Genomic DNA, 26,647 nt, shown 5'->3' on the forward strand with positions numbered 1-26,647 from the left:
AAGCAGTGCCTCTTAGACCTGGGCCTGGCCCCATTTGTCTCATCATAGGTCTCACCAGGATACAGAAGCCCAGCCTTCTGGCTTGGGAATTTGCTGCTTGATCTTCCGTGTCCCTTAAGGTCTGCTCATTTTATCTTCGAAACATTACATCTATTCCTTCTCCTCTGACCCCCTTCTAGTGGCTGGGTCAGAATCTCACGCTCTCTCTTAGCTCTGAAAAAAAAAAAGCTGCCAATATGGTCTTCAGGATGCCTTTCTCCCCTCACCAGCTCAGCCTCCAAACTCCAGCCAGAACAATGTCACAAACATATTCCTCTGCTGAACTCCTTCATCTGCTATTTGGTCTTGGTAACCATAAAATGCTAAAAATGGATAAAAATAAGGACCTTATTTCTCCAGATCCTTATTCCGTTATTCCCTACTACCCATTTCACACTTCACAAGAAAGTCTCATCACTCTGAACAAGCCATGATCTTTCTCTTTCTCCTCCAGATCATAAAAGTAATTCAGGCTCATTGTAGAAAATGCAGACAATGCAGAAAATTTAACTGCAGTTAACCCCCAATTTCTTTCCAGACTTTTCTGTGCATGTACATCTTAGAAAAATGTGCTCTCTGTACAGTGTTTTATTTTGTGCTTTGCATTATTTATTTAATATTACTATATGCATTTTATCATATCACGATTCCTTTAATTATGACCTTTAGTGGTTGCACAATATTTCATAGTATTATAACTTAATCATTCCCTTATTGCTACTTAGGTTAGTCACTTATTTTTTGTGAAATGAGTAACATGGACATGTATATAAATCATTGTACCAATATTCATTCTTAAGATAGCTTTCTAAAAGTGGTACTGCTGTATCAAAGGATAGCAACATTCTTTTAAAAATGGTTTAACCTTCCCCTAAAATAACAACAGATAAAAATGGTTAAAATGTGTAACAATGAGATAAAAGGAATAAATTTCTAGAAGATGGACAATGAATGATGTGGTAACTAAGAAAGCTGGGAGGAGGGAATAACAGCTTGGACTCTTGCTGAAGGCTACCCAATGGAAGAAGTCACTGATCCACCCTGCCCAACCCCAGAGACTTGGAATTTCGAAACCCCAGGTACAATGAAGGGTAGGAGGCAGAAGTGGAGCTAAAAATAAGAGCATTAGCCAGGCGCAGTGGCTCATGCCTGTAATCCTAGCACTTTGGGAAGCTGAGGTGGGTGGATCACCTGAGATCAGGAGTTCAAGACCAGCATGGCCATTATGGTGAAACCCCATCTTAAAAAAATAAAATAAAATAAGAGCACTAACTGGAAGTCTGTAATAACGCTTGACTTCCTTTCCCTCCCATTTCCATAAAACCATTTAACAGCATCTAAACCCCAGACAAAAATATCAGAGGATTTCTGCTAATTAAATATAAGAGCCCAAGGCAAAAGATTCTGTATTCTGGCATTTGGGATCTCCAGGGAAATAGTGGGCAAATCTCACTCCTACACACAGAGGTCTCAATTAGGCTTTTAATTCACAGACACACTCATGAGCACATACATGTATATAGGTGTGTGTCAGTAAGAATCACAACACTTTTGAGGAAAGTCTCTAATAAAACTAAACAAGGTAAGTAGAGGAAAAAAAGGACCAGTGGCAGGGGCATGAAGGGAATAAGATAATTCATGTAACAGAAGACACTTTTAAGAAAAGGCTCCTAGAAATTAAACTAGTTACTGTTAAAATTATTATGGTTATTTTCTATAATTTCTGAGAAAATAATCTTATTCATGTAACTGAAGACACCTTAATTATTCATTAGAAAATAATCAAGGTACTCTTCCCATAGTGGCAGAAGAGAAAGAAATGGAAATAAAGAATGCAGCTAATGATAAATCTACAAGGTCCAACATTTGATTAGCAGGAACTCCATAAAGAGTAAAAACAGAAGGAAAAAAAAAACATGGAAATGGGGAACAGTCATATAAATAATGAGAAAATTTCCAAGAGTAAGAGTACCTGAGTCTCTAGATTGAAAAATTCCACTGAGGATTAGGAAATTGAATACATCAAAGATAAAGAAGAGACTTTAAAAGCTTCCAGGCATAGGAGTGGGAAAACAGATCACTGTAATGTAAATACTATTTATTGACTGTCAAATAAATAATAATCAGATTGGAATCAGGCATCTCATTAGTAGCAGTAGATGCTGTAAGCCGGTGAAACTAGGGAAATTTTTCAACCTAGAATTCCAGAGCCAGTCAAACTACCTATCAAGTGTGAGATCAGAGAAAGATGTATAAACACTCAAAAACTTTGCCTTCCATATACTCTTTCCTGACAGAAGACTTGACATGTGCTATAGCAAAATGATCAAGTAAACAAAGAAAGAGGGAGACACAAAATTCAGAAAACAGTTCAGTCCCGTGTAACAACAGAACAACAGGCAGAAAGCGCATCAAAGACAGATTAGAGCAGGAGGCCGAAGGCGGACTATACAGAGAGAAAAGAAGGGAAGTCAACAGAATATTTAATTGGATAGAAAATTTGAAAATGACTGAGAGTGTGCTGAAAGCAAGGTGAAAAAGAAAGGCAACTAGAAACTTCAGTTAAAAAGGAAACATAAACACTGTAAGCTAAGATCTGCAGTCAACAATATTCACATGGTCATAATATTGTTCATGCTGTTTACTTTCAACTTTTGAAATAAATCAATAAACAAAGCATAAAATCCTAACTGGTTACAGAATAGAATTTAAGAATTATCAGACCTGACAATGAAAGAGACAACAATGTGGAAAAGGGAAGGAGAAAGAAACAGAAGGGTTCTTCCAACATATTACAAAATGGGGAATTGAGATATGGTTTATAGTTAATAAATTAGATATGTAAATATAATTTATTTTTTAAAATTCTTGCTCTTTATAGAAATACAGAAATTACTAAGAAAGAAACCCTTTTAATACCCCATAATCCTATTATCCAGAGTATAGTGGTTTGAATCTAAGCCTGTAATTAGCCATCTGTATGGCTGTAAGTCATTTAACCACTTATATTTTCTTATTTGCTTCAGGTAATTTATATACTTCTTAATAGTATATAGTATATATCACTGCAATAGTATATGAGAACTGTATTATATATACAATTTTTAATCCAAAATTTTCACTTTAAAGCAAAAAAGTAAATCTCTGGATACACAGCATGTACACTTGTATACATGTATTAATAAATATACTTCTGAATACGCCTTTGGCCATAAGGTAGTCAGGGGTTTCCCAGAGATGGAACTTGAACCAAATATTACAAGAAACTTAAGCTTGCAAAAGTAGAAGGGAATTGAGTGGGAAGTAGTGATGAGGTATTACAGGAACTAAGAAAAGTGTAAGCAAAGGCAGTAGTGATGAGGTATTACAGGAACTAAGAAAAGTGTGAGCAAAGGCACAGAGGAGACCAAGCATGTGCCTCTAGGCCGCAGTAAAAGGTGCCTGAAAGTGAAGAGATGAGCCTGGAAAGAGATTAAGAGCTCAGTAAATCATGTTAGGAATCCTGATATTTTTCCCACAACAGACATAACAGGACCAAGCAGACCATGTTTGCTTTGGCACTCCAGAATCTAGCATAATGTTCACCACAAAGTAAACACAAAATACTTTTCTAATCAATGAGTGATGCTCAGGAAGGCAGAAATGCCTTCTGGGCATTCAATCTGGGTGCCCCAGGTAGTGGGGAGAATGTCATTTGATGAGGGAAGGAATCCAAGAGAAAAACAATTTTAAAGGTTATGCATCTGAGCAATACTCCTAACCTCATTTAAAAAAGTCACTGGTGATTACGTAATGCATCCCCAGATTAGACTTAAGGCCCTAGATTTATGTATTAGCTTCAGAGAGCCTGCATGACCCCCAAGCGGGCACAATTTGATGTGCAACATACATTTCTTGGGGGAAGAGGTTTCACAATCTCCACTGGATTCCCAAAGGGGCTGCAACCCCAGAAAGGTTGCAGTATCTACACTGGATGAGCAAGTGGCGAGGTGACAGATGTGGGAGGAGGACCACTACCTAAGGGAGGGGATCCAGGGCAGATGAAGAATTGGCTTTGTCCAAAGACACCTCTTCATAAGCCTGGAGGAATTTATGGCTGTGTTTGAGTCTGCAACTTTGTGTGCGTTAGGAATTGAAGCCTTTCTCCTGCGCTCCCAGAGTACTGTACATGATTTCACCATCAGCTGTGCATCACTTGTGCTCCACTTAATACATATCTGTTGGTCTCATTTGAGGATGAGGACAGATTTTTCTGGCTCTACTCTTAACGACAATCACTAGGCCTGGAACAGAGCTCTTTTCTGGACAGCTAAGTCTGACAGCTCTCAGCAACTTGGGAAAATGGGGCTTCGGAGTTCCCAACCACTTCTAGCAAGACTACCCAAAAGAGATGGGAGATGAGCCCAAAGAATAGGAACCTAAGCAAATGGACAAAAGGTAGTCACTCCTCCCTTATTGTAAATCATAAAGAAAATGGCAGGCTGCAATTTATTTTGAGGGCTGGAATTAAGATGGAGAGATATTAGCTGGGGAAGGATCTGATCCATCTAGTAATCAATCCACTTGGCTCACATGATTTGCACAGAATCAGAGGCCCTGAACCTGGACGCAGGTTTATGGAAACTCAGACTTAGAGATGAAATCCAAGTAGAAATGTAAAAAGTCATAATATGTACCAAAAGTATGTTGTGTAAAACTTGGTTTGCTCATATAAATAAAACATTTGGTATATTCACTTAAATAGAAGTAAGTGGCAGAATCCTCTAACATCCAATGGTTGGCAGAGGCACTGATGGACACCTAGTCCAGTCAGTGTAAAGTAAGTGTCCTGTTTTGCTGAAAATACATAGAATGTTTTGCACATACAGATCTTTATACTGGAGCATCCCCACCCCTTCCACCTTTGATCACACACATTCTTGGCCTGCAGCCTTTACTTTTTGCTACAGTGGTTCATACCCTTTGCTGTACATTGTAATCCTCTCCAGAGTTTTAAAAAATACTGAGGTCTAGAAATGTAAACTTTAAAAAAGCGTCCAAGGTGATTTTAAAGTGAAGCCAAGGTTTAAAACTACTATTTTACTGCAAGGTTGGTTCAGTGAATCTCAAACCTAGTTTTGCATCATAATCTACGGGGTAGCTTTTCTGAACTACCTGTGAATGAAAATCACAATCATCTATAATTGAATATTCAATTATGAGGATAAACATATGTGATACTAGAATGGTTTAACTATCTTAATGGTCATAAATCCCAGCTGCAATTCTTTCAGCAAAGTAGCTTTGGTCTCTTGGTGGGTCAAGGTCACAGTTATCTCAAATCTTCAGACGTGCTTCCTGCTATTCTCAGCTTCCTGATAAGTCTGGGGAAAAAAATTAACTTGTTCCTACTCTCAGCAGAGACACATGGTGTTATATTTGGGTCTCTCCATTCCGTCAGGGAGACTGGAACAGTCACTGTTAGGATTGGTTAGGGCATGAGTATTTGATCCTACTTTGAATCCTTTTGACTTCCTGTATTTCTGTCTCTATGATTTAGAGTGAAACTGGAAAAATAAGTTGCATATGTTTTGACCAAAAAAATAGAGGAAGGAGGAAAAAGAGGAAATTAGTGAGCTTTCTTGTGTATGCCTTCTGTATGTGAAAATGCACTGTAGGCCAGGCATGCTGGCTCACACCTGTAATCCTGGCTCTGGGAGGCCGAGGCAGGTGGATTACGTGAGGTCAGGAGTTCAAGACCAGACTGGCCAACATACTACAACCTTGTCTCTACTAAAAATACAAAACAATTAGCCAGATGTGGTGGCACACACCTGCAGTCCCAGCTACTCTAGAGACTGAGGCAGGAGAATTACTTGAACCTGGAAGGCAGAGGTTGCAGTGAGCCAAGATCATGCCATTGCACTCCAGCCTAACCAACATAGCAAGACTCCAAGAAAAAAAAAAAGTTCTCTGTAAACTAGAAAACACTATGTGATTAATATTTGGTCTTGTAAAAATGTGATAATGAATGCATGGGACTTCTGTGTGAGAGCTGCATCAGGCTCAGCATTGACGATAAATGCTCTTGCATGCCCTAAGGCATTGGAACCAGGTGGAGGGACAGAGCCAGAAATCAGGAGACCCAAATTCTAGTCTTAGGTTTGCTGCTCTCTGGTCACAGTGCCTAAAGCACACCCCAAAATCTTTCACATCAGCATCCTCACCTGAAAAATGAGACTACATACTTTGTCTCCCCCACAGGTCTGCATGAGAATTACAGGTGTTTAGGGAAGTAGTGAGTCAGAACAGAGAGCCAGGATTCAGGTCCTGGACTTGGATATAAGGCTGTCACTTGTTACTTGGCCTTGCACTAAATTACCATTCTCAGGTAAACGGGCAACCGCCTTTCAGTGTTGTAAGGACCAAGGCAGTGATCTATGTGAAAGTGTGCGTTATGTGCCAGGTATCACGATCAATACATGAGGGTACACATACAACAAAGAACACAAGTTCTATATAAATACAAGACAATATTACATAACTCTACCTATTGCATAGTTTTATAAATCATTTTTCCAGGAGTAAAGGCTCAATGGTAACAAAGATATCTTACCTTAGCCAGTTTCTTCATCATTCTAAAAGTTTTCATATTCCAGTTCCTCTGAACTTCTCAAAAAAACAAATTCAGACCTTAGAAATCTTACTTCCACCTCCCCTCTCCCTTCACGTTCCCTCTTTTGTCCTCTCAGAATGAGAACTCTACCATTTCTTCTAAACACCATCCAGAATGTGAGAATGAAACCTAAACTGAGACCCCTGGATGGACTTGAGCAGAATAACAGCAGAGACAACTAGGGCATGCCTCTAGGCAAGCTTTATTCTTTGACTCCTTTATCCAGGAAGGGGGCTGTTAGTTGCATCTCACCCAAATGGAATGCGATGGGAATTAGGGGTTTGAGTAGTTTGGAGAAGGAGCTGTCGATCTTAGCAAATATATAGCTGGTGTGTGGTGTCCATCAATCCATGCAGACTAGGAAGTGGTCAGAACAGACTCAGAGGTCCCCAGAGCTTTACAACACCAAGGTTCAGGAGGTATAGACAGTAAGGAAAAAGGCCATTTCCTTTTTCTGTCCATTTTAGGTACAGTAGACAGTTTTTTTTTGACTGGCTTTTTAAAAATTACCTAGGAAATGGGAAACTTAAAAACGTTCATAAATAAATTGCTGAATTGCTACCCCAAGTAGTTTCCTTACCTAGTCACCGCTTAACCAAAAATACCAACACACAGGTCAACCAGAATTCAAACAGGCAAATAACCTGCCTGTTGCTCAAGCAACAATCAGAGTTTTAAAAAACAAAATTAGGCAAAAAAGACCTTCCCCAAACAGCATCATTACCACTTAGCTTTGTATGACCCATTCCTAAGAAAGCCACATTCCATTTCAGAAAATATGACTGCTTAAGGTACAGTTAAAGTCCAGGTGCTTACTTTTGTTTTCTTTAAATTAGCCTCTGAAATGCTTATCTTGTGTTTTGTGCTGCATTCCTGAAAACTGTAACTTTTAAGGACACAGGCCTCACTTTTATAGAGGAGGAAGAAACAGCAAGAGGTGTCTCATTTGGGATGCAGAAGGTTATAACCAATGCTAGAGGTCTTCCTCTTTCTTCCTTGTTATTCAACAAGATGGGTTCTGTGGTGTCGCATGAGGTGTGAGTTAGAAATGAAAGCTGCACCACACTTCTCACATTCATAGGGCTTCTCCCCAGTGTGGGTTCTCTGGTGCACCGTGAGGCTTGACCTCTGTCTGAAGGCCTTCCCACATTCATTACACGTGTAAGGTTTTTCTCCATTATGGATTCTCTGATGAATAAGTAGGTATGAGCTACATGTGAAGGCCTTCCCACATTCATTACACACGTAAGGAAGATCTCCACTGTGAATTCTCTGGTGGACAATAAGGCAAGAGAGCTGACTAAAGGCTTTCCCACATTCGCTGCAGTCGTAAGGTTTCTCTGCAGTGTGAATTCTCTGGTGCACAATAAGGTGTGAAAAACAACTAAAGGCTTTCCCACACTCTTTACATTCATATGGCTTCTCACCAGTATGGCTTCGCTGATGTACGATAAGATTTGCACTCTGGGTAAAGGCTTTGCCACAATCGTTACAGGCAAAGGGCTTCTCTCCAGTGTGGATCCTCTGGTGGACAATGAGGTTTGAGCTCCTAGTAAATGTTTTCCCACACTCATTACATTCATAGCATTTTTCTGTAATGTGGACTTTCTGGTGCCGAGCAAGTTGGGAGCTATAACTAAAGGCTTTCTCGCATTCACTGCACTTAAAAGTTTTTTCTAAGGAGTGAATTTTTTGATGTACAGTCAGATTTGAACTCTGAGTGAAGGCTTTTCCACATTTTGAGCAAACATAAGGTTTCTGTCCAGTGTGGATTCTCTGATGCACAACAAGATTTGCACTCTGAATAAAGGCTTTCCCACACTCATGACATTCAAAGGGTTTCTCCCCAGTGTGGATTCGCTGATGCACAACGAGGTTTGCACTCTGACTAAATCCTTTCCCACACACGCCACACGTAAAAGGCTTTTGCCCAAGCTGGGTTTTTGGATTTTTAACAGTTCCAGAATTAAGGCTGTATTTCCCCCCAGATTTCTTACATTTCTGATCTTCCTCTTCTTTGCAGCTTTTAGGCAAGTGACAGTCATTCACTATCACTTGTCTGAAATCTTTCTTTTCCCTCTTTATTCTCTGTCTCTTTAACATGCTGCCTTTTTCGCAAGCTTCTCCTAACTCAGGTCCTTGAGGATCAGCTTTCTGGATTCTTCCTGATATTATGAGGGGTTTTTCAGCTTCCTCACATATCTCAGTTTTTGGAACCAGTAACTGTAAGTTCTTGGTTTCAGCACCTGAAACAAGAAACAGAAAATACAAACGTTAGCTTTCTCTGACCTAGAAAAAGAATAGGATCATCAAGTCATAAAAGGAAGTGTGTGATTTCAGCACCTCCAGAAAATGGCTTCATCGCATCAAAAAATTCCATCACAAGTTACCTGTCCTCTGTGGGTTCTTCAGCTGGGGCTGTGCTTGCCCTGCTACCTACAGCAGAATCCACTGACTCATGGTCTTTCCAGCACTTCCACTTACCTTCATTAGACGCTTAACCCCACTGCCTCATGCCAGGGAGGCCCAATTCCCAGATAGCATTCCTCCTGGCTGTCTGATGACTGATCTTACAAGAAAGACCAGTTATGAAGAACACCAGCCTCTCCCTAGGCTTGCCTTCTTACCTTACCTTAGTGTGGATTTGCTTACAACCTACCAGTTAATTAGGGAGACTTGCTACCTGTAAGCATAAAGATCTGGCAACTGAGGCTTCTATGTCAAGGATGCTGGATATCAAAGAAAGGATAAGCATGGACAGAAAGGTTCACACTGGCTACCAAGACAGCCACAGCAGCCAAAAGCATATGAAACACTGCAAAGCCATGAAGCATACAGGTTAAGAACATGGATTCTAGAGCCAGACTGCCTGGTTTCAAATCTCTGCTCTGACACTAACTAGCTGCATGACTTTGGGCTACTTAACTCCTGTGTGTCTCAGTTTCCCGGTCTCCCAATCAGGGATACTTACGGTATCTATCTCATAAGGCCGTGAGTTGATTAATGGAACTACTCTATGTCAACTACTCAGACATTGCCTGGAACACAGGGCTCTGAATGTGTGCAGCAACTTTCAGGCTGACTGATGATGCTGTGACGGGCCAGAAGGAAAGATGAACCCTTAGGTGAGGGGAGTTGCTGTGGTGACAGACAGCTACACTAGGAGAATTAAAAAATAAACCGTACATAGTAAACTCTTACCCTTGTGTCATGGAGATAGCTTACTACTGTGTCAAGGAAAGCTGACCTTGCTGAGTTATAGCATAGCCTGGTCCACGATGCCAGAAAATACCTGGAGAACATCAAAACACCCTGAAGCTTTATGACACTGATTAGTCTCTGGATGCTTTCCATTGCTTCAGAACCTAACGGTGTCAAAAAGGAGTCCTTCTATCAGTAACACTGTAGTAGTTCTTTATGTTTGTCTCCTCTCTACCCTCACCATCCTTGACCTTGAAATGTGTACCCATGTAACGCAGGTTTGGCACAGTGAACCCTTAATAAGTGTCTGTCAATTAAACCAAGCTCAGGATATAAGGCAAGTGAAATAAAGGGTAACAGGGATGAGTAGCAAGCCTGCAGAGGAGGGAGGTATTCCTACTGGTGATGCCAGCTCAGAAATGAGCAGTGGTGCTGTGAGCTTCAGGTTATAACTGCTGCAACTGCACAGGGGAGAGTCTAGCACCCAGGAGAGGGAAATATCCTACTGGATGACCATCTAACCAGTGATATGAGTGGGTGGGACAAGGATGTTGGGTGGCTGGAGGCAGGAAAACAGCCTGGTTTGATTGCCTGGTTAAGACTATGGTAATCAGAAATTCTATCACAATCATTCAGACATGATGAGCAGTGTCAGAGAAAAGAAACACCCAAGTGGTGGATACAATAGAGCCCCAACTATGACAATAAAAATCTGAAATGCTGGCCGGGAGTGGTGGCTCATGCCTGTAATCCCTGCACTTTGGGAGACTGAGGAGGGCAGGTCATCTGAGGTTGCGAGTTTGAGACCAGCCTGGCCAACATAGTGAAACCTCATCTCTACTAAAAATACAAAATTAGCCAGGTGTGGTGGCACATGCGTGTAGTGCCAGCTACTTGGGAGGCTGAGACAGGAGAACTGTTGAACCCAGGAGGCAGAGGCTGCAGTGAGCTGAGATCATGCCACTGCACTCCAGCCTGGGCGACACAGAGCAAGACTGTCTCAAAAACAAAAAGAAACATCTGAAATGCTATACTACTTCTGGTTATTTCTATTCCTACTGTTCTGATTATGCCTCTTTTAAAAAATGTACTATTTTTCTCTCTCTAGTTTACTTGCTCTTTTATCTTCTGCTTTTTTTTTCCTATTACCTCTACCCACTACTGCCTCTTCATCTCTCTCCTCTCCTGTTTTTGTAATTTTTGTGTGTGAAATATTTTGAATTTTTCCATATACAGTTTCATGTATCTTCTCTTTTTCTTTTGCTGACTGCTTTGTTCTCTTTATGCTCTCTACTATTCTCTATCACCTACATCCCACTTTATTCTTCTCCCATCTAACGTCTCCTTCCTTGCTTCTTTTCACTTCCTCTTTTGCTTTAACTCCATCACTGATACCTGGGCCTCCCATCCCCCAACTGGGCATCTCTCCAAGAGAAAGAGAGCCCATGAAAACTTTAGTTCACAGCTGTACTGTCTCCTGGACCTTCACTCCTACCCTCTGTCCTGGGAGATTTAGAATGTTAGGCATAAAAAATGAAGATCAATGGGAATTACTAAACTGATTAGAGCCAATCATGGAAACAATTCCTTCTATCTGAATAATCTTATGTCAAAACCATTACAAAACCAGGTGCAACTGTAGTCTAGAAGGTTTTCATGCAAGTGATTCATCACTGAGTAAAGTAAGACCTAGGGTCTTGGCAAGCACCCAGAGTCTAAGAAAAGAGAATTAGGGTCTATCTGGTGCAGACAAGTACAAATTTCCTTGGGTGAAAAGATTAATAAGCAAATAATCTGAGCATATAACTTTGGCTTATTTGAAATGGTATTTTTCCTTTTTCTAAATCATGTAGGATTACATGTAGCTCTAGAGAAATTAAGTACAGAAATCATGAAAAACTAAACCAAAAACTAATTGTGACCAACTAGAACATAAGCATAGCCATAGTTTTGAAATCAATACTTTTCTTTCACTCTTTTTAAAAAGAGACCTGAAATGCTACATGAGCTTGACATTTTAGCTGGTGATTATATTCTGAGGTAAAAAGGGTAATTTGATTTACTAAATTTATAAGTCCAATTCATTAGATTTATAAAAGCTGTGTGTTTATCAAAATTTTACTTACATGATTCTAAGTGTGCCCAGTTAGGTGTTTGAAATGTTTTAAAGAACTAAAGATATAAAATTTGCAATTATGTTTTATATAAGGAAATTTGATAAGCAGGTAGAATTAAATGTTTAAATATTTTATTTTATTTTATTTATTTTTTTAGATGGAGCCTCACTCTGCTGCCCAGGCTGGAGTACACTGGTGCAATCTGGGCTTTCTGCAACCTCTGCCTCTTGGATTCAAGTGATTCTCCTGCTTCAGCTTCCAGAGTAGCTGGGACTACAGGTGCGCACCACCACGCCTGGCTAATTTCTGTATTTTTAGTAGAGAAAGGGTTTCACCACGTTGGGCTGACTGGTCTCGAACTCCTGACATCAGGTGATCAGCCTGCCCTGGCTTCCCAAAGTGCTGGGATTATAGGTGTGAGCCACTGTGCCTGGCTGAAATGTTTAAAAAAATTAAATCTGTAAAATTTGAAGCTTAATTGAACATGAACTAAAGAAAAAATACAAATATCCCAGCTACTCGGGAGGCTGAGGCAGAAAAATCACTTGAGCCCAGGAGGTGGAGGTTGCGGTGAGTCAAGATCACACCATTGCACTCCAGCCTCGCCAAGAAGGGCAACAGGAACAAAACTCCATCTTAAAAAAAAAAAGTTCTCACTTTTATACAAATATTTCTAGATGTATGGATGAAGTAAAAAAATATGCCTAATGGCTTAAAAATTGGTTTTTAAATGAATAAACTTTAATAAATTCAACATTAGTTAAAATATGAAAACTGCGGTTAAAACTTGCTCAGATATTAAAAACCCAGTAACATTACAATTTCCAAAGTCCTTTCAGGTATATTATACAATTTCATCATGAAGATGAAACTGTTCTTCTTCAATTGTGTGGGAGCCAAAAAATGGGTAAGGTTGTGTCTTACTCATTTCTGTATCTTCAGCACCTATCACTCTGCCTGGCACAAAGGAAGGAGGTCGCCAATAAATCCTATACTTAATGAATAAACACACCCAACTTGTAGAAAAGGAAATGAAGGTCCAGAGAGAGAAGGGACTTATTCAAGGTCAGAGTTACTACAGGCAGGGCAGCAACCCCACTAAGATGTCTCTCACACATGTAGCTCAGTGTTCCTGCCATTACCTACTGCCATCACTATGGAAATAGTGTTGGCAGTGTTCCTGCCATTGCTATGGAAATAGCTGGCAGCACAAAATGATAAGTCTTGGGTATGAACATGGTCTTGGAGTAAGAGGCAAAGTAGAAAACGGGAGGCCATCCCTGATGATGTCTAGCTGTTGAGATTAAGACTATGAATGGCTGATAAAGCAACGAGACAAAGTAAGTCACACGCAGGGGAATGCACCAGAGAGACTGGAACAGAAAGCAGAAGGTGGGGAACAGAAGCTGCTGAGAGTTTGGGAATAATTAAAGATGAGACAAGAAAATCTAGGCAGAGATCCTAGTTTTCCCCATAGGACTGGTTTAAGAAAGTGACTTGGTCCCCAGATGCCTGAGGAACTGGCTAGGGAGGAGAGTGGATTCAAAGTATTCAATCTCTGGCAGACTCATAAAAAGAATATGGCTTAGCAGTCATCTGATAAGTGCTTTGAAACACAGTACTCATGGCTTCTGCATTCTTGACCCTCACTTATATGTCACTCCTCCACAGGCAAGCTTCTGCCACTGCCACTGAGATATTTAGGACATAATACACTTTCCCGAGTCCTAAGTTAGAACAAGGTGATATGCCATCAGTAGCCTCCATGAAGACCAAGTTTTGAACGTCATTATGATTGACATAGCTGCTCAAAATCCTCTATAATTTGCACAAAGATCTATGAAAACAGAACATTTCCAGGGCATTTGCTCAAAATCACCACAAAAGTTGACTGTTCCTATCTTAGCTAGCTTCTCTTGCAGCCTCACCAACCTATGCTAACTACAAAGCATATAAAAGAATACATGTGACTACATATGTGCACAGAGATGAAACTCACTGAACAATAAATCTCACTGAAAAGTGAGTCTGGAATTCACCTATTGTATGGTAAATACATAATGGCAATAACTTAAGCATACCCTGAGAATGAGCCTGTATGGCACACACACCTGAATACAGTTTGGAATTCAAGCAAAGGATTCTAGAAGTGGCCAACCTGGAGATCCATTCCTTATCCATTCCTCACCCCTTTCAGTGGAATGTGAGTCCTCCATGGGATTGAGGCCCCTTGTTTTGGGCTAAAGTAAGGCTACTAGGTGGAGGTCATTGGGGGGAGGGTGTTAAGTGAAAATGCTAGATAAACTGCATGCCTTTTGCAAGTGGTTGCAGTTCTCTTGACCAGCCTGTGCCGCTGGGCCATGTGGTTCTCCTATGTCCAGCCAGCTGCCATTAGACTCTCTATCCTGTACATAAACATCTAGTAAAACTCCATGTCTTGTTTGCTGGCTCTGGGTCTCTTCTTCAGCCTCTTGAACATGGTGCCATATTGGTTTTGATAAGGTTTCAGCACAACACCTATGTTTGTCTGGTATCTTGAGCCTGTGTGCAAAATAAGCCACTTCCCATAACAAAGGCACAGGCATTTCATCATTCCCCTACCCAGCTTTCCTTGATACTTTCAATATCTCAGTACTCTGTTGCTCAACCATGGAGACTGGACGCACACCACAGTCTCTGAAAAGATTTTGAGAAACCTCAAAGACCAGATTCTGAATCAGGGAATTGAACCATACCTAGAAAGCTCATGGTCCCATGAGTCTCCAGTATCTCACTCTTGGCCAGAGTCCCCGGTAATGAGTAGCTGCCAAGGGGTGAAGCAGCAGGTGCCTCCTGAGTTGCTTTCAGGACTACCGCCATGTCCCAGAGTATGTTCTGACCCTAGAGACAAGCAGGCACATATTTAAGAGGGAACTGGTGGTAGAGGGTAGTATGATTAAAGTTTTGATAATAAGAACATAATTATCTATTTCTGGAGTCCATAAAGCAATTTTTAAAAACAGAAAAGGAAGCCAGGGTCTCCCCCAACCTCCAAGGTGAGCTGGGCAGAGAAGCCAGCTACTTTCTTCCTTATCATTTTGATTACACCTCACTGCTTGCTCCAGAATCTAAGTCTAGCTTGCCAGTGAGTATATGACAGGAGGGGAGAGCACATGGGGAGAATTTTCAGAGTGAACTTTTGTGGGATCTAAAGATCAAAGCAGCAAGGTTTTAATGATATTATTACAGAAAGCCTCTGGGGCACCTCTGCCCTCATCTGACTAGTAATGGTAAGTGGTACGTTTGAAACATTAAAGACAGCACAGTGTACAGCCTCATGACTCAAAGTGTGGTCCGAAGCTCAGCAGCAGTATCTGTATCACCTGGAAGCTTGCCAAAAAATGCAGAATCTCAGACCACCACCTAGATGTCCTCAATCAGAATCTCAATTTTAACTATTTAAACAAGAGCCCCTAGGTGATTTTTATGCACATTAAAGTTTTAGAAGCTCTGGTTAGCACTGTCAAAACCTGACTGAAATCACCTGAAAAGTTTTAAAAAATATGGATAACACAGGTCCCACCCCCAGATGCTTTTTTTTTTTTTTTTTTTTTTTTTTTTTTTTTTTTTTTTTTTTTGAGACAGGGTCTCACTCTGTTGCCCAGGCTGGAGTGCAGTGGCATGAATGTAGCTCACTGCAACCTATGCCTTCCGGGCTCAGTCTTCCAATCTCAGCCTCCTAAGTAGCAGAGACTACAAGCACATGCCATCATGTCAAGCTAATTTTTTAAATATCTGCATTGCAAAATACAAGGTTCTGCAATGTTGCCCAGGCTGGTCTTGAACTCCTGAGCTCAAGTGATCCTCCCGCGTTGGCCTCCCAAAGTGCTGGGATTACAGGTGTGAGCCACTGTGTCTGGCCTCGATTCTGATTTAATGGGAACAGAGTTCAGCATGGATATCAAGATTTTATAAAAAGCTCTCCAGGTTCTGTGTAGCAAAATTCAAGAACCCCTGGGTTATAAAAAGTACTGAATGTGACATCAATCAGAAGTGCAATTTCTATCCTATTAGAAAAGACTGCAAGCCAGAATAGTACCCAAGAAATAAGACCTCCATGTGTGGAAGTAGAGGGTCTGAGTCCCCTCTTAAAACTACTTGAGGTCTTCAGATCTCTCCTCTCATCTTCTTCCCAGGCCCCCATTTACCTTTTCTTCCTCTTCTGATCCATCAAGTCCTGTTTGAAGACCCTTCCCTGGGGCCCAGACTTCAATGTTCTCAGAGTGCACTTGTTGGCTGGATGCCTGACCTGGGAAGTTTTCTTCTTCTTCCTCTTCCTTTTTCACCTTCACTGGGCCCCATGGGGGTACGGCCATGGCTTCTCTCAATTCTGCAGTCATCTTCTCTGCTCAGCAGGGGAATTCCTGTAGCTGGGAGCTGCCCAGCTGAGGCCAAACCCCATCTAAGCTTTATGTTTCAAAAGCTTCTTCCTGAGTGTCTTCCCAGGGCCAAGGTGAGTATTGTCTACTGAGAAATCAGAAAACATTGTTAGCACCAAGGAGAAATTTGCCTGGATGCCACTTAGCACACCAGCAAATTTCACCAGTGCCTGGCCAGGGGCCACTGTAGGACATGGATTCCTCTATTCCTCCCTCATAGGATGAAGGAGTTGGACTGTAAATATGTAATTTCTTCCCATAATAACCACATTGCAAACAGCCTTATATAATGTTTATTGATGATTTTCCTGATTAAAAGTTAACATACTTTTATTGTAAAATCTTTAAAAATGCAGAAAATGATTTAAAAAAAGAATCTCAGTCTACCTCCAAAGAGATAACCACTACACATTTTAAGATTTAAAATATTTCTTTCAAAGGAAAATCTCCAACCATACTACCAATAATTATGATTTTATAAATTCTTGTTTTTGACTATGGGGATACATATTTTCACAATTATCATAACATTTTTAAAATAAGATCTTACAACAAAAAGATTTTTTATTGCCAAGGATACAAAATAATGTGAACAAAACGATCCCAAGAAGACTGGGAATCTTTATACCAACACGTTAGGAGAGGTAGTTATCTCTGGGTGGTGTAATTACAGGTAGTTTTAAGGTTCTTTTCATTTTCTTGTTTGATTTTTACATTTTCCATCGCTTCCAAATGTCCTGTGAGATAAAATATTACAATTAAGATTTTAAAAAAGATTACTTTCATATTGACATTCTTCATGCTCATTGTAAATGCTACACAATAATCTATGGTGTTGATAAATCTTCACTCCCACTGAAAAGGGATCAAGTAATACAGAAATACATAGAATTAAATATACAACCAATACACACTACATACATACACAGAGTAATTACACACTACATACATACACAGAGTAATTAGTTATCAGTCTAGATAGGAGTCCTAATCCATTTTCTCTATATTTACATACTTAGATGTATACCTTCACACATATTGTTTATTTTTCAAAAACATGCTTTAGATCATCACAGTTATATATTGTTCAGTAACCTGAATTGTTTTTAAATTCAATTTCTGTATTTTACAATAGTCTTAGCAGTCTTTCAATACAATACATATAGAACTACCTCATTCTGGCATAGCACTCTAAATTGTGGCTATCTTATTGTTTACTTAACCATGTCTTATTTATGAACCATTTATTTAATAAAAGCGTACACTTCCATTTTACTAATATTTGTTCAAAAACTTTTTTTTTTTTTTCCTGAATTATTCCTTTAGAATAATCAGAGAATTACTGGTTCAAGTATTTGCTGGTTGATATGTATTGTCAAATTGCTTTCCAAAAGCGCCATACCAATTCACACCCCCACTAATTAACAGTAACCCTAACCCAGCAGGGCTTTTTAAAATCTGTGAGCAAAATAACCTTACTATTTTGATTGCTTATGAAGAGATTGAAATTTTTCTATCCTCCTTTGAATGTTTTATTGGAAAAGGGTGTTAAATCTTATTTAAACCTCCACTGCTGCTATCATATTCTTTTCCCCATGTTAACTTACTGGTCACTTAATGCATACACCGAATTTATTGAATAATGCAATACTTTCATTCCTGTGACAAACCTTAATTCTGGAAGATTATTCTTTCCATGACTATCCCAATTCAATCTGGTAGGAAGGCCCTTAAGACTAGTTCCATCTTGTGTATGTGCAAGACTGCCTACTGTGAGTACTGTCTACTTCTGATCAGATTCAGCGGGGCCTCTGGTCCCAGACGGCATAGGGGCCTCTATCAAAGGCTTCCCTTTCAATGTCCTTTTCCTATTTTCAAATGTGGCAATCCATTCTCTCTACGTATAGGCCCCTTGCTGCCCTGTCCCTGCGACCTATCTGGCCCCTTGGCCGCTCTGTGTCCATCCTCTTCCGGGCCAGGTTCCAGGTGGCCGGCAGCCGAGATTCCGAGGCCGTGGGGAACTCAGCCACCCCAGGACAGAAAGGCTGGTGTCCCCGAGGGAAGAACGCAGGGGCCGCTCCTGCGGCCGTCGCCCCTGGGAGAGCCCCTCCTTCTACCTCGACGTTCGTGCCCACCCACTCCGACCCCACTCACCGTGCGCAACTGACAGGCCCGACCTGAGTTAACTCGCTCTGCAGCAGGAGTCTGGCGTACCGGGACTTCAGCTCCTACCGGCACAAGAACAATGACCGGACAGGAAGTGCCTCGGGATGGGCTTCCGGCTCCCCAAGTCGCCAGGCCGGCCTCTCTAGGAATCTCGGAGGTGTTTTCCTCTCGATGGGTGTCCAATGTCGCCCAGGACCAGAGATGAGGCAGAAGCGCTTAGACGGATTGTTCCGGTGGAAGCTCTAAGTGAGCCGCAGGGTGGGGTGCATCCCCAAGCAGGGATGGGACACTCAGGCGAGGCGCGCACCCAAGAGCCTGAAGCTACAAAACATTAATTTGTAGAAAGCCCTGATAATTTCCCCTCAAATGTTTTATTTCGAAAATATCTAAGAATACAAAAAAAGTTGACAGTATGGCACATTGAATACCTGTATTTTCCATCTAGACTCAACAATGAACATTGCTATGTTTGCCTGATCTCTCTATACATACTTAAAATCTTTTTTTTAAGTTGTAAACATCAGAACACTTCATTCCAAATACTTCAACATGCATCCCTTAAGATTAAGAATATTCTTCAAACTACCACCAGCATCACAGGTAAGAAAATTAACAATAATTCCCCAATACCATCGAATAACCAGTCATACTCAGATTTCCCAACTGTCCTAAAACATATATTTTAAAACTTTTTTTCAAATCAATTTCACATACTTCATTTGGGTATGTCTGTTTAGTTTTGGGTTTTTGTTGTCATTGTTGGTTTTTACTTTTTATTTTGAAATGACAGATTCACAGAAGTTGCAAAGATAGCACCCTTCACCCACTTTCCCCTCATGGTTACATCTTACATAATACCAAAAAGAAAATCAACATTGGTAAAATATGTGTGTATACTTTTGCCATTTTTAGCACCTGTAGATTTGTGTAACCACCACTACAATCAAGATACACAAGTGTTCCATCACCACAAAGATCTTTCTGGTGCTACCTCTTTATAGTTATATCCAACCCTCTCCCCATTTTCCCTCCCACCATTCCTAACCTGTGGCAACCATTAATCCATTTTTCATCTCTACAGTTTTAACATATTGAGAATGTTATATGAATGTTTTCATATAGAATATGGCCTTTTGTGATTATTTTCACTCAGCATTAATTCCCTTCAAAATTCGAGTTGTTATGGATATCAGTAAATCAGCCAATTTTATTGTAGAGTGACAAGTGTTTCATAGTGATACATAAACCACAATTTGTGTTAACCATCTAAGGAAGGATATATGGGTTGCCTACAGGTTTTGAGCATTAAAAATAAAGCTGCTATGAACATTCATATACAGGTTTTCGTGTGAACGTTAAGTTTTCATTTCTCTGGGATAAATGCTCAGGAGAGCAATTACTGAGGCATATGACATGTACATGTTTGGTTTTACAAGAAACTACCAAATTATATTCCAGACTGGCTATACCACTTTACATTCCCAGCAATGTATGAGACCCTGTTTCTCTGCATCCTTGCCAACAGTTATCGCCATAAAAAAATTTAGCTATTCGGATAGGAATGTGTTGATATCACATGATTTTACTTTGGATTTCCCTCATTCCTAATGATGTGAACATCTTTTTATTTGCTTATTTGCTATCTATACTTCAGTGAACTGTTTATGCCTTTTGCTTATTTTATAATTGTATTTACTTATTACTGTTATATTTTGAAAGTTCTTTATGTAGTTTACATACCACTCCTTTGTTGGATATGATTTGCAAATATTTTCTCCCAACATGTAATGTCTTTTATTCATGTAAAAAGGTCTTTTGCAGAGTAAATTATCTTAATTTTGATGAGATCCAATTTAACATTTGTTTTTTCCCTTTTAAGGAGCATGCTTTTGCTGTCATCTGAGCCTTCTTAGGTCAGTCCTAGATCCTGAAGTTGTTGGTTTATTGCCTATGGATATCCAATTGCTCCAACAGCATTTGCTGAAAAGGCTATACCTCCTCTATTTAATTGCTTCTGCCCCTGTCAAACATCAATTGGGCATTTGTGTGAGTCCATTTTTGACTCTTAGTATCTAACGGCTTAGTATTATCTTTTAAAAACAAGCCACCTCATCCATATTTTATACCTTTCATATGGAATTTTTCATACATACACGAAAGCAGAGAATGGTATAAACTCACAGTAGACTCACACAGCTTGAACAATTATCACTACCCTCTCGAAGAATCCAGGGCAGCTTTCTTATATAATATCCCACGTTCTGGATTTGTCTGCTGCTCATGGTGTCTTTTATTTGTTCCTCTCTCTCCTGTATTTCCTGTAACCTGGCAATGAGGTCCAAGAAGCTTAATTCAATTCAGGTTGAACATTTTTCAGCTTATTACATCACAGGGGGTGGCACATTATGTGGACTGCCTCAGTGTAAGCAACATTACATTTTGTTACTTAGTGAAGAGGTAGATGATAGCTTTCTCCATTGTTAAAGTACATATGTTTGTTGTAAATATTATACAAGGATGAAGAATTTTCATATTCATTATCTCATGAGAACTTTGTGAGGTAGATATTCTTCCTCCTGTTTAACAGATGAGGAATTCAAGGCTCCAAGAACTGAAGAGATTTTTTTTTCCCAAGGCAAGTGGCAAAACCTGACCCATCCAGGTCTTAGGCCCCTTCCAGTTTTCATTCTTGGCTACCTTTCATTCTTATTTATTTTGAGATGGAGTTTTGCTCTTGTTTCCCAGGTTGGAGTGAATGGCACCATCTCTGCTCACTGCAACCTCTGCCTCCTGGGTTCAAGTGATTCTCCTGCCTCAGCCTCCCGAGTAGGTAGGATTATAGCCACAAGCCACTACACCCAGCTAATTTTGTATTTTTGATATAGACAGGATTTCTCCATGTTGGTCGGGCTACTCTCGAACCTCAGGTGATCCATCCTGATCTCAGGTAATCTGCCCGCCTCAGCCTCCCAAAGCACTGGGATTACAGGAGTGAGCCATCATGCCCAGCCACTACCTTTCATTTTAATGAGGAACCAGCCCCCAAGGAACTGTGGGGTTAAATTAATAACATTTATTATAATAAAAACACCACTTTGACATTATTAAAAAACACAATCTTGGTTTCAGGTATTATTTATAGTCCAGCTGCAGAAACAGAACTTTGAGAATTAGAACATACCAACTCAAGAATATAGACTCAATTAAACCTACAAATGTACTTAAGGGCACAGAATGGTTCACAGGGGTTAATGGGCATTGACTACCCAAAAGTGGATTCTGCATTGGCTTAATCAGTGAAGAGCTTGGCTCCATGTGAAAAGTTTATGTTTCAGTAAATTTAGTGCTGGCACAGAAGCTTGTTTCATGAGTAACAGGCTATCATTTGACAGCAAAGATGAAATGCTGATTAGAATTGACAATGACTGTGGCAGGGATCATCAACTCAGCTGCTGAGTCAAAGACTTTTTTCCCTATGCCAGGGAAAACAGGGCAGCACTGTCCTTCCATTTTGACACTCTACATCTGTTAAATTTCAAATTCAAAAGCTGGAAAATAAATAGTTTTCCTTGGCATCACTGTTAATGGCTGGCCATAACATTTTTTTTCATACACACAAACTAGATATATAATCTATTAACTCCCTTAGATATTTTTAAAGGTAAATTAAGAAAAATTATTCTTACAGCACTAAATTCCAAATGGCTAGTCACCATATATCCTCTGATAAAAATGAGTATCTTTTAGGTTCATGGAACCCCCCTCATTCTAATATTGACTTAATATACAAACTTACATGATACCATGTTCTAAGCCAGGCGTCCCCAAACTTTTTATACAGAGGGCCAGTTCACTGTCCCTCAGACCGTTGGAGGGCTGCCACATACTGTGCTCCTCTCACTGACCACCAATGAAAGAGGTGCCCCTTCCTGAAGTGTGGCGGGGGGCCGGATAAATGGCCTCAGGGGGCTGCATGCGGCCCGCGGGCTGTAGTTTGGGGACGCCTGTTCTAAGCTTTGACTATACCTCTTTTATTCAACTTTATTGACAACTGAATGACTTCAAAAAGTACTTTCACAAAGATCCTTTCCCTTAACCCTCACAGTAACCCTGTGAGGTAGGTATCCTGTCAACATTTGAGTGACAGAGAAACTGAGCTTTAGAGGCTGACTTAGTAACATCACATGGCCATTACAGAAAGCCAGGAATCAAAGCTTGGTTCCGATTCCAAATCCAGTGCTCTTTTTAGGTTGTCCTCAACAGCAGACTCTCGTCCACCCAACTCCACGCCTGACGTCCTGGATCATAGAGTCTGTTCAGGTTTTCTATAGCAGTGATGCTATCTTTAAAATGCATACTGTACATATTTTCAAAAACAATGTCTACTTATTATTGTTATATTAATAAATTTATTTTATTTTAATAGAGATGGGGTCTCCCTATGTTGCCCAGACTTGTCTTGAACTCCTGGGCTCAAGTGATCCTCCCACCTCGGCCTCCCAAAGTGCTGGGACTATAGGCATGAGCCACTGCACCCAACCCATGTCTACTTTTTAATACAATTGTTGCTGTCATTTACAACTATGTTATTAGATTTGGATTATGTTTTTGTAGACTTTAAAGTTCAGATTATTTTTATTCAGATGGTGTTTCACTCTTGTTGCCCAGGCTGGAGTGCAATGGCGCAATCTCAGCTCACCACAACCTCCACCTCCTGGATTCCAGTGATTCTCTGTCTCAGCCTCCTAAGTAGCTGGGATTACAGCATGCCACCATGCCCAGCTAATTTTTGTATTTTTAGTAGAGATGAGGTTTCACCATGTTGGTCAGGCTGGTCTTGAAATTCTGACCTCAGGTGATCTACCTGCCTCGGCTTCCCAAAGTGCTGGGATTACTAATTTTCTTCTACATGCAACTCATTTGCATATTAAACAGTAAGTAATAAACTTTTTCTTTAGAAGAACTATCTATCTTTTGTCCAACAGTTACTTAAGTAGGCAGGGATTCTATTCCATTTTACATATGACACTAGATTTTCTGAATCTCAATCTTGGATTCATTGGTGTTTTGTAGCCAAGAGAATTCCTCAATGGTATGGATTTTCTGTTGAAGATGAAAGTTGGAAGTCTGAGAGAATTCTTCTTCAGACGCATCACATTCACAAGGTTTTTCATCTGTATGGATTTTCTGATGTACACTAAGGTTTTTTCTTTGCCTAAAAACTTTACTACAATCATTACACCCATAGGGTTTCTCCCCTGTGTGAATTCTCTGGTGACCAACTAAATTCCTCTTAGAAGTAAAAGATTTCCTACACTTCTCACACTCATAAGGTTTTTCCCCAGTGTGCATTCTCTGATGTACAACAAGGTTTTTATTCTGACTAAAGTCTTTTCCACACTCATTACATTTATAAGGTTTCTCTCCAGTGTGGATTCTTTGATGTACCATAAGATTTCTACTAGAGGTAAGGACTTTCCTACATATATGACATTCATAGGTTTTTTCTCCACTGTGAATTCTTTGATGTTCAATCAGGTTTCTGTTGTAGGTAAAACCTTTTCCACATTCATTACATGCATAGGGTTTCTCGCCAGTGTGGATCCTCTGATGGGCTATAAGGTTTGAGCGGTAACTGAAGATTTTCCCACAGTCATTGCATTTATAAGATTTTTCCCTCGTGTGAATTCTCTGATGTCCAATGAGGCTTTTCTTCAGAATGAAGCATTTGCCACACTCTTCACACTCATAGGGTTTCTCACCACTGTGGATTCTCTTGTGTTCAATGAGGTTTCTGTTTGAACTGAAAGCTCTTCCACACTCACTACATTCAAAGGGTTTTTCTCCAGTGTGGATTCTCCGATGTACAAGCAGGCTTGAATTGTAACTGAAAGCCTTCCCACAATCCTCACATTTGTAGGCTTTCTCTTGTGTATGGAGTTTCTGATGGACCATAAAACTTTTGCTCATAATAAAGGTTTTCCCACACTCTCTGCATTCATATGGCTTCTCCCCATTGTGGAGTCTCTCATGGTCAATGAGGTTTCTGTTCGAACCAAAGACCTTGCCACAGTCTTTACATTCATAGAGATTCTCTCCAGTGTGGAACCTTTGATGTAAAATGAGGCTCTTCTTCAGAATAAAAACTTTCCCACATTCATTACATTCATAGGGCTTCTCCCCATTGTGGAGTCTCTGGTGGTCAAAAAGGTAAGCACTCTGAGTGAAGGCTTTCCCACATTCAGTGCATTTATAAGGTTTCTCTCTGCTATGCATCCTCTTATGGTCAATGAAGTTTGACTTAGAACTGAAAATCTTCCCACACTTCTTACAACCAAACGTTTTCTTTTCTGTGTGGACTCTCTGATGTAATAGGAGGCTTTTACTTCTAATGAAAACTTTTCCACATTCTTTACACTTGTAAGGGTTCTCTGCACTGTGGAGTCGCTGATGGTCAATAAGGTAAGTGGTCTGAGCAAATGTCTTTCCACATTCATCACATTTATAGGGTTTTTCCCCAGAATGAATTCTCTGGTGCAGAATGAGGCTCTTCTTCAGAATGAAAGCTTTCTGACACTTATTACACTTATAAGGTTCTTCCCCTTTGTGGAGCCTCTGATGGTCAATGAGGTAAGCATTCTGAGAGAAAACTTTCCCACATTCATTACACTTATAGGGTCTCTCCCCTGAATGGCGCCTTAGATGTATAATTAGGCCCGAGTGCCTATAGAAACCCTTTCCACACTCCTTACACTTATAAGGTTTCTCCCCAGTGTGGATCCTCTGATGGTTTAGAAGGTAAGCACTTTGAGAAAATGCTTTCCCACATTCATTACATTTATAAGGTTTCTCCCCTGAATGGTTCCGTAAATGCATTAGAAGGCTTGAACGCTGAATAAAGCCTTTTCCACATTCCTTACATTTATGAGGTTTCTCACCAGTGTGGATTCTCCTATGGTTTATAAGATGGGAGATTTTATTAAAATGTTTACAACATATATCACATTTATAAAACTTCTTTCCTTCAGTACCTACTAAACTTTCAGAAATAGCTAAGCCGAAAGTCAAGCTTTCTCCAAATTCCTTCCACTTTTGGCCTTGCTTCTCTGGTGGAGTCCTTTTCTTCTTGTCTCGTTCACAAAGAGAAACTTTCTTCACTCTATCTGCCCTTTCCTTTGTTTCATTTTCCCACTGGCTTGCCAAAACTTGCCATTCACACTCTTCTTCAAAATCAAGAACCTGGGGAACACTTCCTTGAAGTCTTTTTGATGTTCCTTTCTGAGAGTCTGCTCTTTGAGAACTACTTGGCTTTGATGTCACCTCCTCATTCTCGGTCATGGTCTCCCATTCTGGTAAAAGGAATTAAAAATGCAAATGTTACCACATCCCTGTGTTTGGGAGAACAGGATCTTCAAATGACTTCAAAACATTCTAGGAAGGCACACTTTATATGCATACAAAAAGGAGAAACATTTCATTAAATGAAGGTACAAGGAAGAAAGCTACATGGACAAGATGTTGTAAATGGATTAACATACAACTCACTTTGGGACATTTTTAAGTGCTTGTCTTCAGGAAGCAGATGGAAAAATATAACTACAAATAATGCTGAGAAAACAGAAGCAAGGAAGAACCAGAGAGAAAACACAGGATCTTATGTAGGTCATTCATATCTAAGGAAGTTGGATAGAATAGCAAGAACCATTTGGATTAGAAGTAACTTTCTTTTTTATTTTATTCATGTTAGAAAGATGAAAAATTTAAGGGAAGGAAAGTATATGTAGGACTCTGAAAGGTAATTTTTAATTTTTGAAAGTCAAAGACATGAATACTTTTTAACTGGTTGAAAGCAATTAACCAACTGAAAAGAAATCCATTGAAAAGCAACTTAATTCTTAGAATTCATATATAACATCCTACTCCATTTAAAGTTAAGAAATGGAAATTTTAAAATTCATTAAAAAAAATCAGGTCTGTTATGAACTCCCTTAATTACACATAAAAGGTAAGAGAAGAAATACCGAAGGAAAAGGGAAAACACACAGAATAAA

The 26,647-nt window shown here is 40.0% G+C and overlaps 2 protein-coding genes across 15 annotated transcripts in view; both read right to left on the reverse strand.

The window, feature by feature from the left end:
- Positions 1-6,880: 6,880 nt before the first annotated feature.
- On the reverse strand, positions 6,881-18,730 carry ZNF35 (zinc finger protein 35). Of its 6 annotated transcripts, none has more exons than XM_039477308.2 (5): positions 18,585-18,730; positions 17,063-17,167; positions 16,200-16,515; positions 14,748-14,892; positions 6,881-8,940 (listed from the first exon to the last, which is right to left on the reverse strand). In XM_039477308.2, the coding sequence occupies exons 3-5, from the start codon at positions 16,389-16,391 to the stop codon at positions 7,694-7,696; spliced, it is 1,584 nt and encodes a 527-aa protein (XP_039333242.1). In that variant the 5' UTR covers positions 16,392-16,515; positions 17,063-17,167; positions 18,585-18,730; the 3' UTR covers positions 6,881-7,693. The 6 variants fall into 6 exon arrangements, with proteins under 6 accessions (XP_039333242.1, XP_039333240.1, XP_074260112.1 ...); XM_039477306.2 differs by having other exon boundaries at positions 16,200-16,518; XM_074404011.1 differs by having other exon boundaries at positions 17,059-17,167.
- Positions 18,731-19,251: 521 nt separating this feature from the next.
- Positions 19,252-26,647, reverse strand: part of ZNF197 (zinc finger protein 197) — a 55,799-nt gene continuing 48,403 nt past the window's right edge. For all 9 annotated transcript variants that reach the window (XM_074404005.1, XM_074404008.1, XM_010336989.3 and 6 more), the window contains one exon: positions 19,252-25,945. In XM_074404005.1, the coding sequence (XP_074260106.1) occupies positions 23,625-25,945 (2,321 nt within the window). In that variant the 3' untranslated portion in view covers positions 19,252-23,624. The remainder of the gene's footprint in view (positions 25,946-26,647) is intronic.

Source organism: Saimiri boliviensis, chromosome 8 (assembly GCF_048565385.1).
Source record: "Saimiri boliviensis isolate mSaiBol1 chromosome 8, mSaiBol1.pri, whole genome shotgun sequence".
NCBI lineage: Eukaryota > Metazoa > Chordata > Mammalia > Primates > Cebidae > Saimiri > Saimiri boliviensis.

Bases quoted from the DNA above. Each gene is read 5' to 3' on its own strand.
- ZNF35 (XM_010336988.3), bottom strand. From the start codon at position 16,391: ATGACTGCAGAATTGAGAGAAGCCATGGCCGTACCCCCATGGGGCCCA. The intron at 14,893-16,199 runs GTAAATGGGGGC...GCTTGTCTCTAG, and splicing joins GATCAGAAGAGGAAGAAAAG to GGTCAGAACATACTCTGGGA. The intron at 8,941-14,747 runs GTATGGTTCAAT...TTCTTGTTTCAG, and splicing joins TGGGACCATGAGCTTTCTAG to GTGCTGAAACCAAGAACTTA.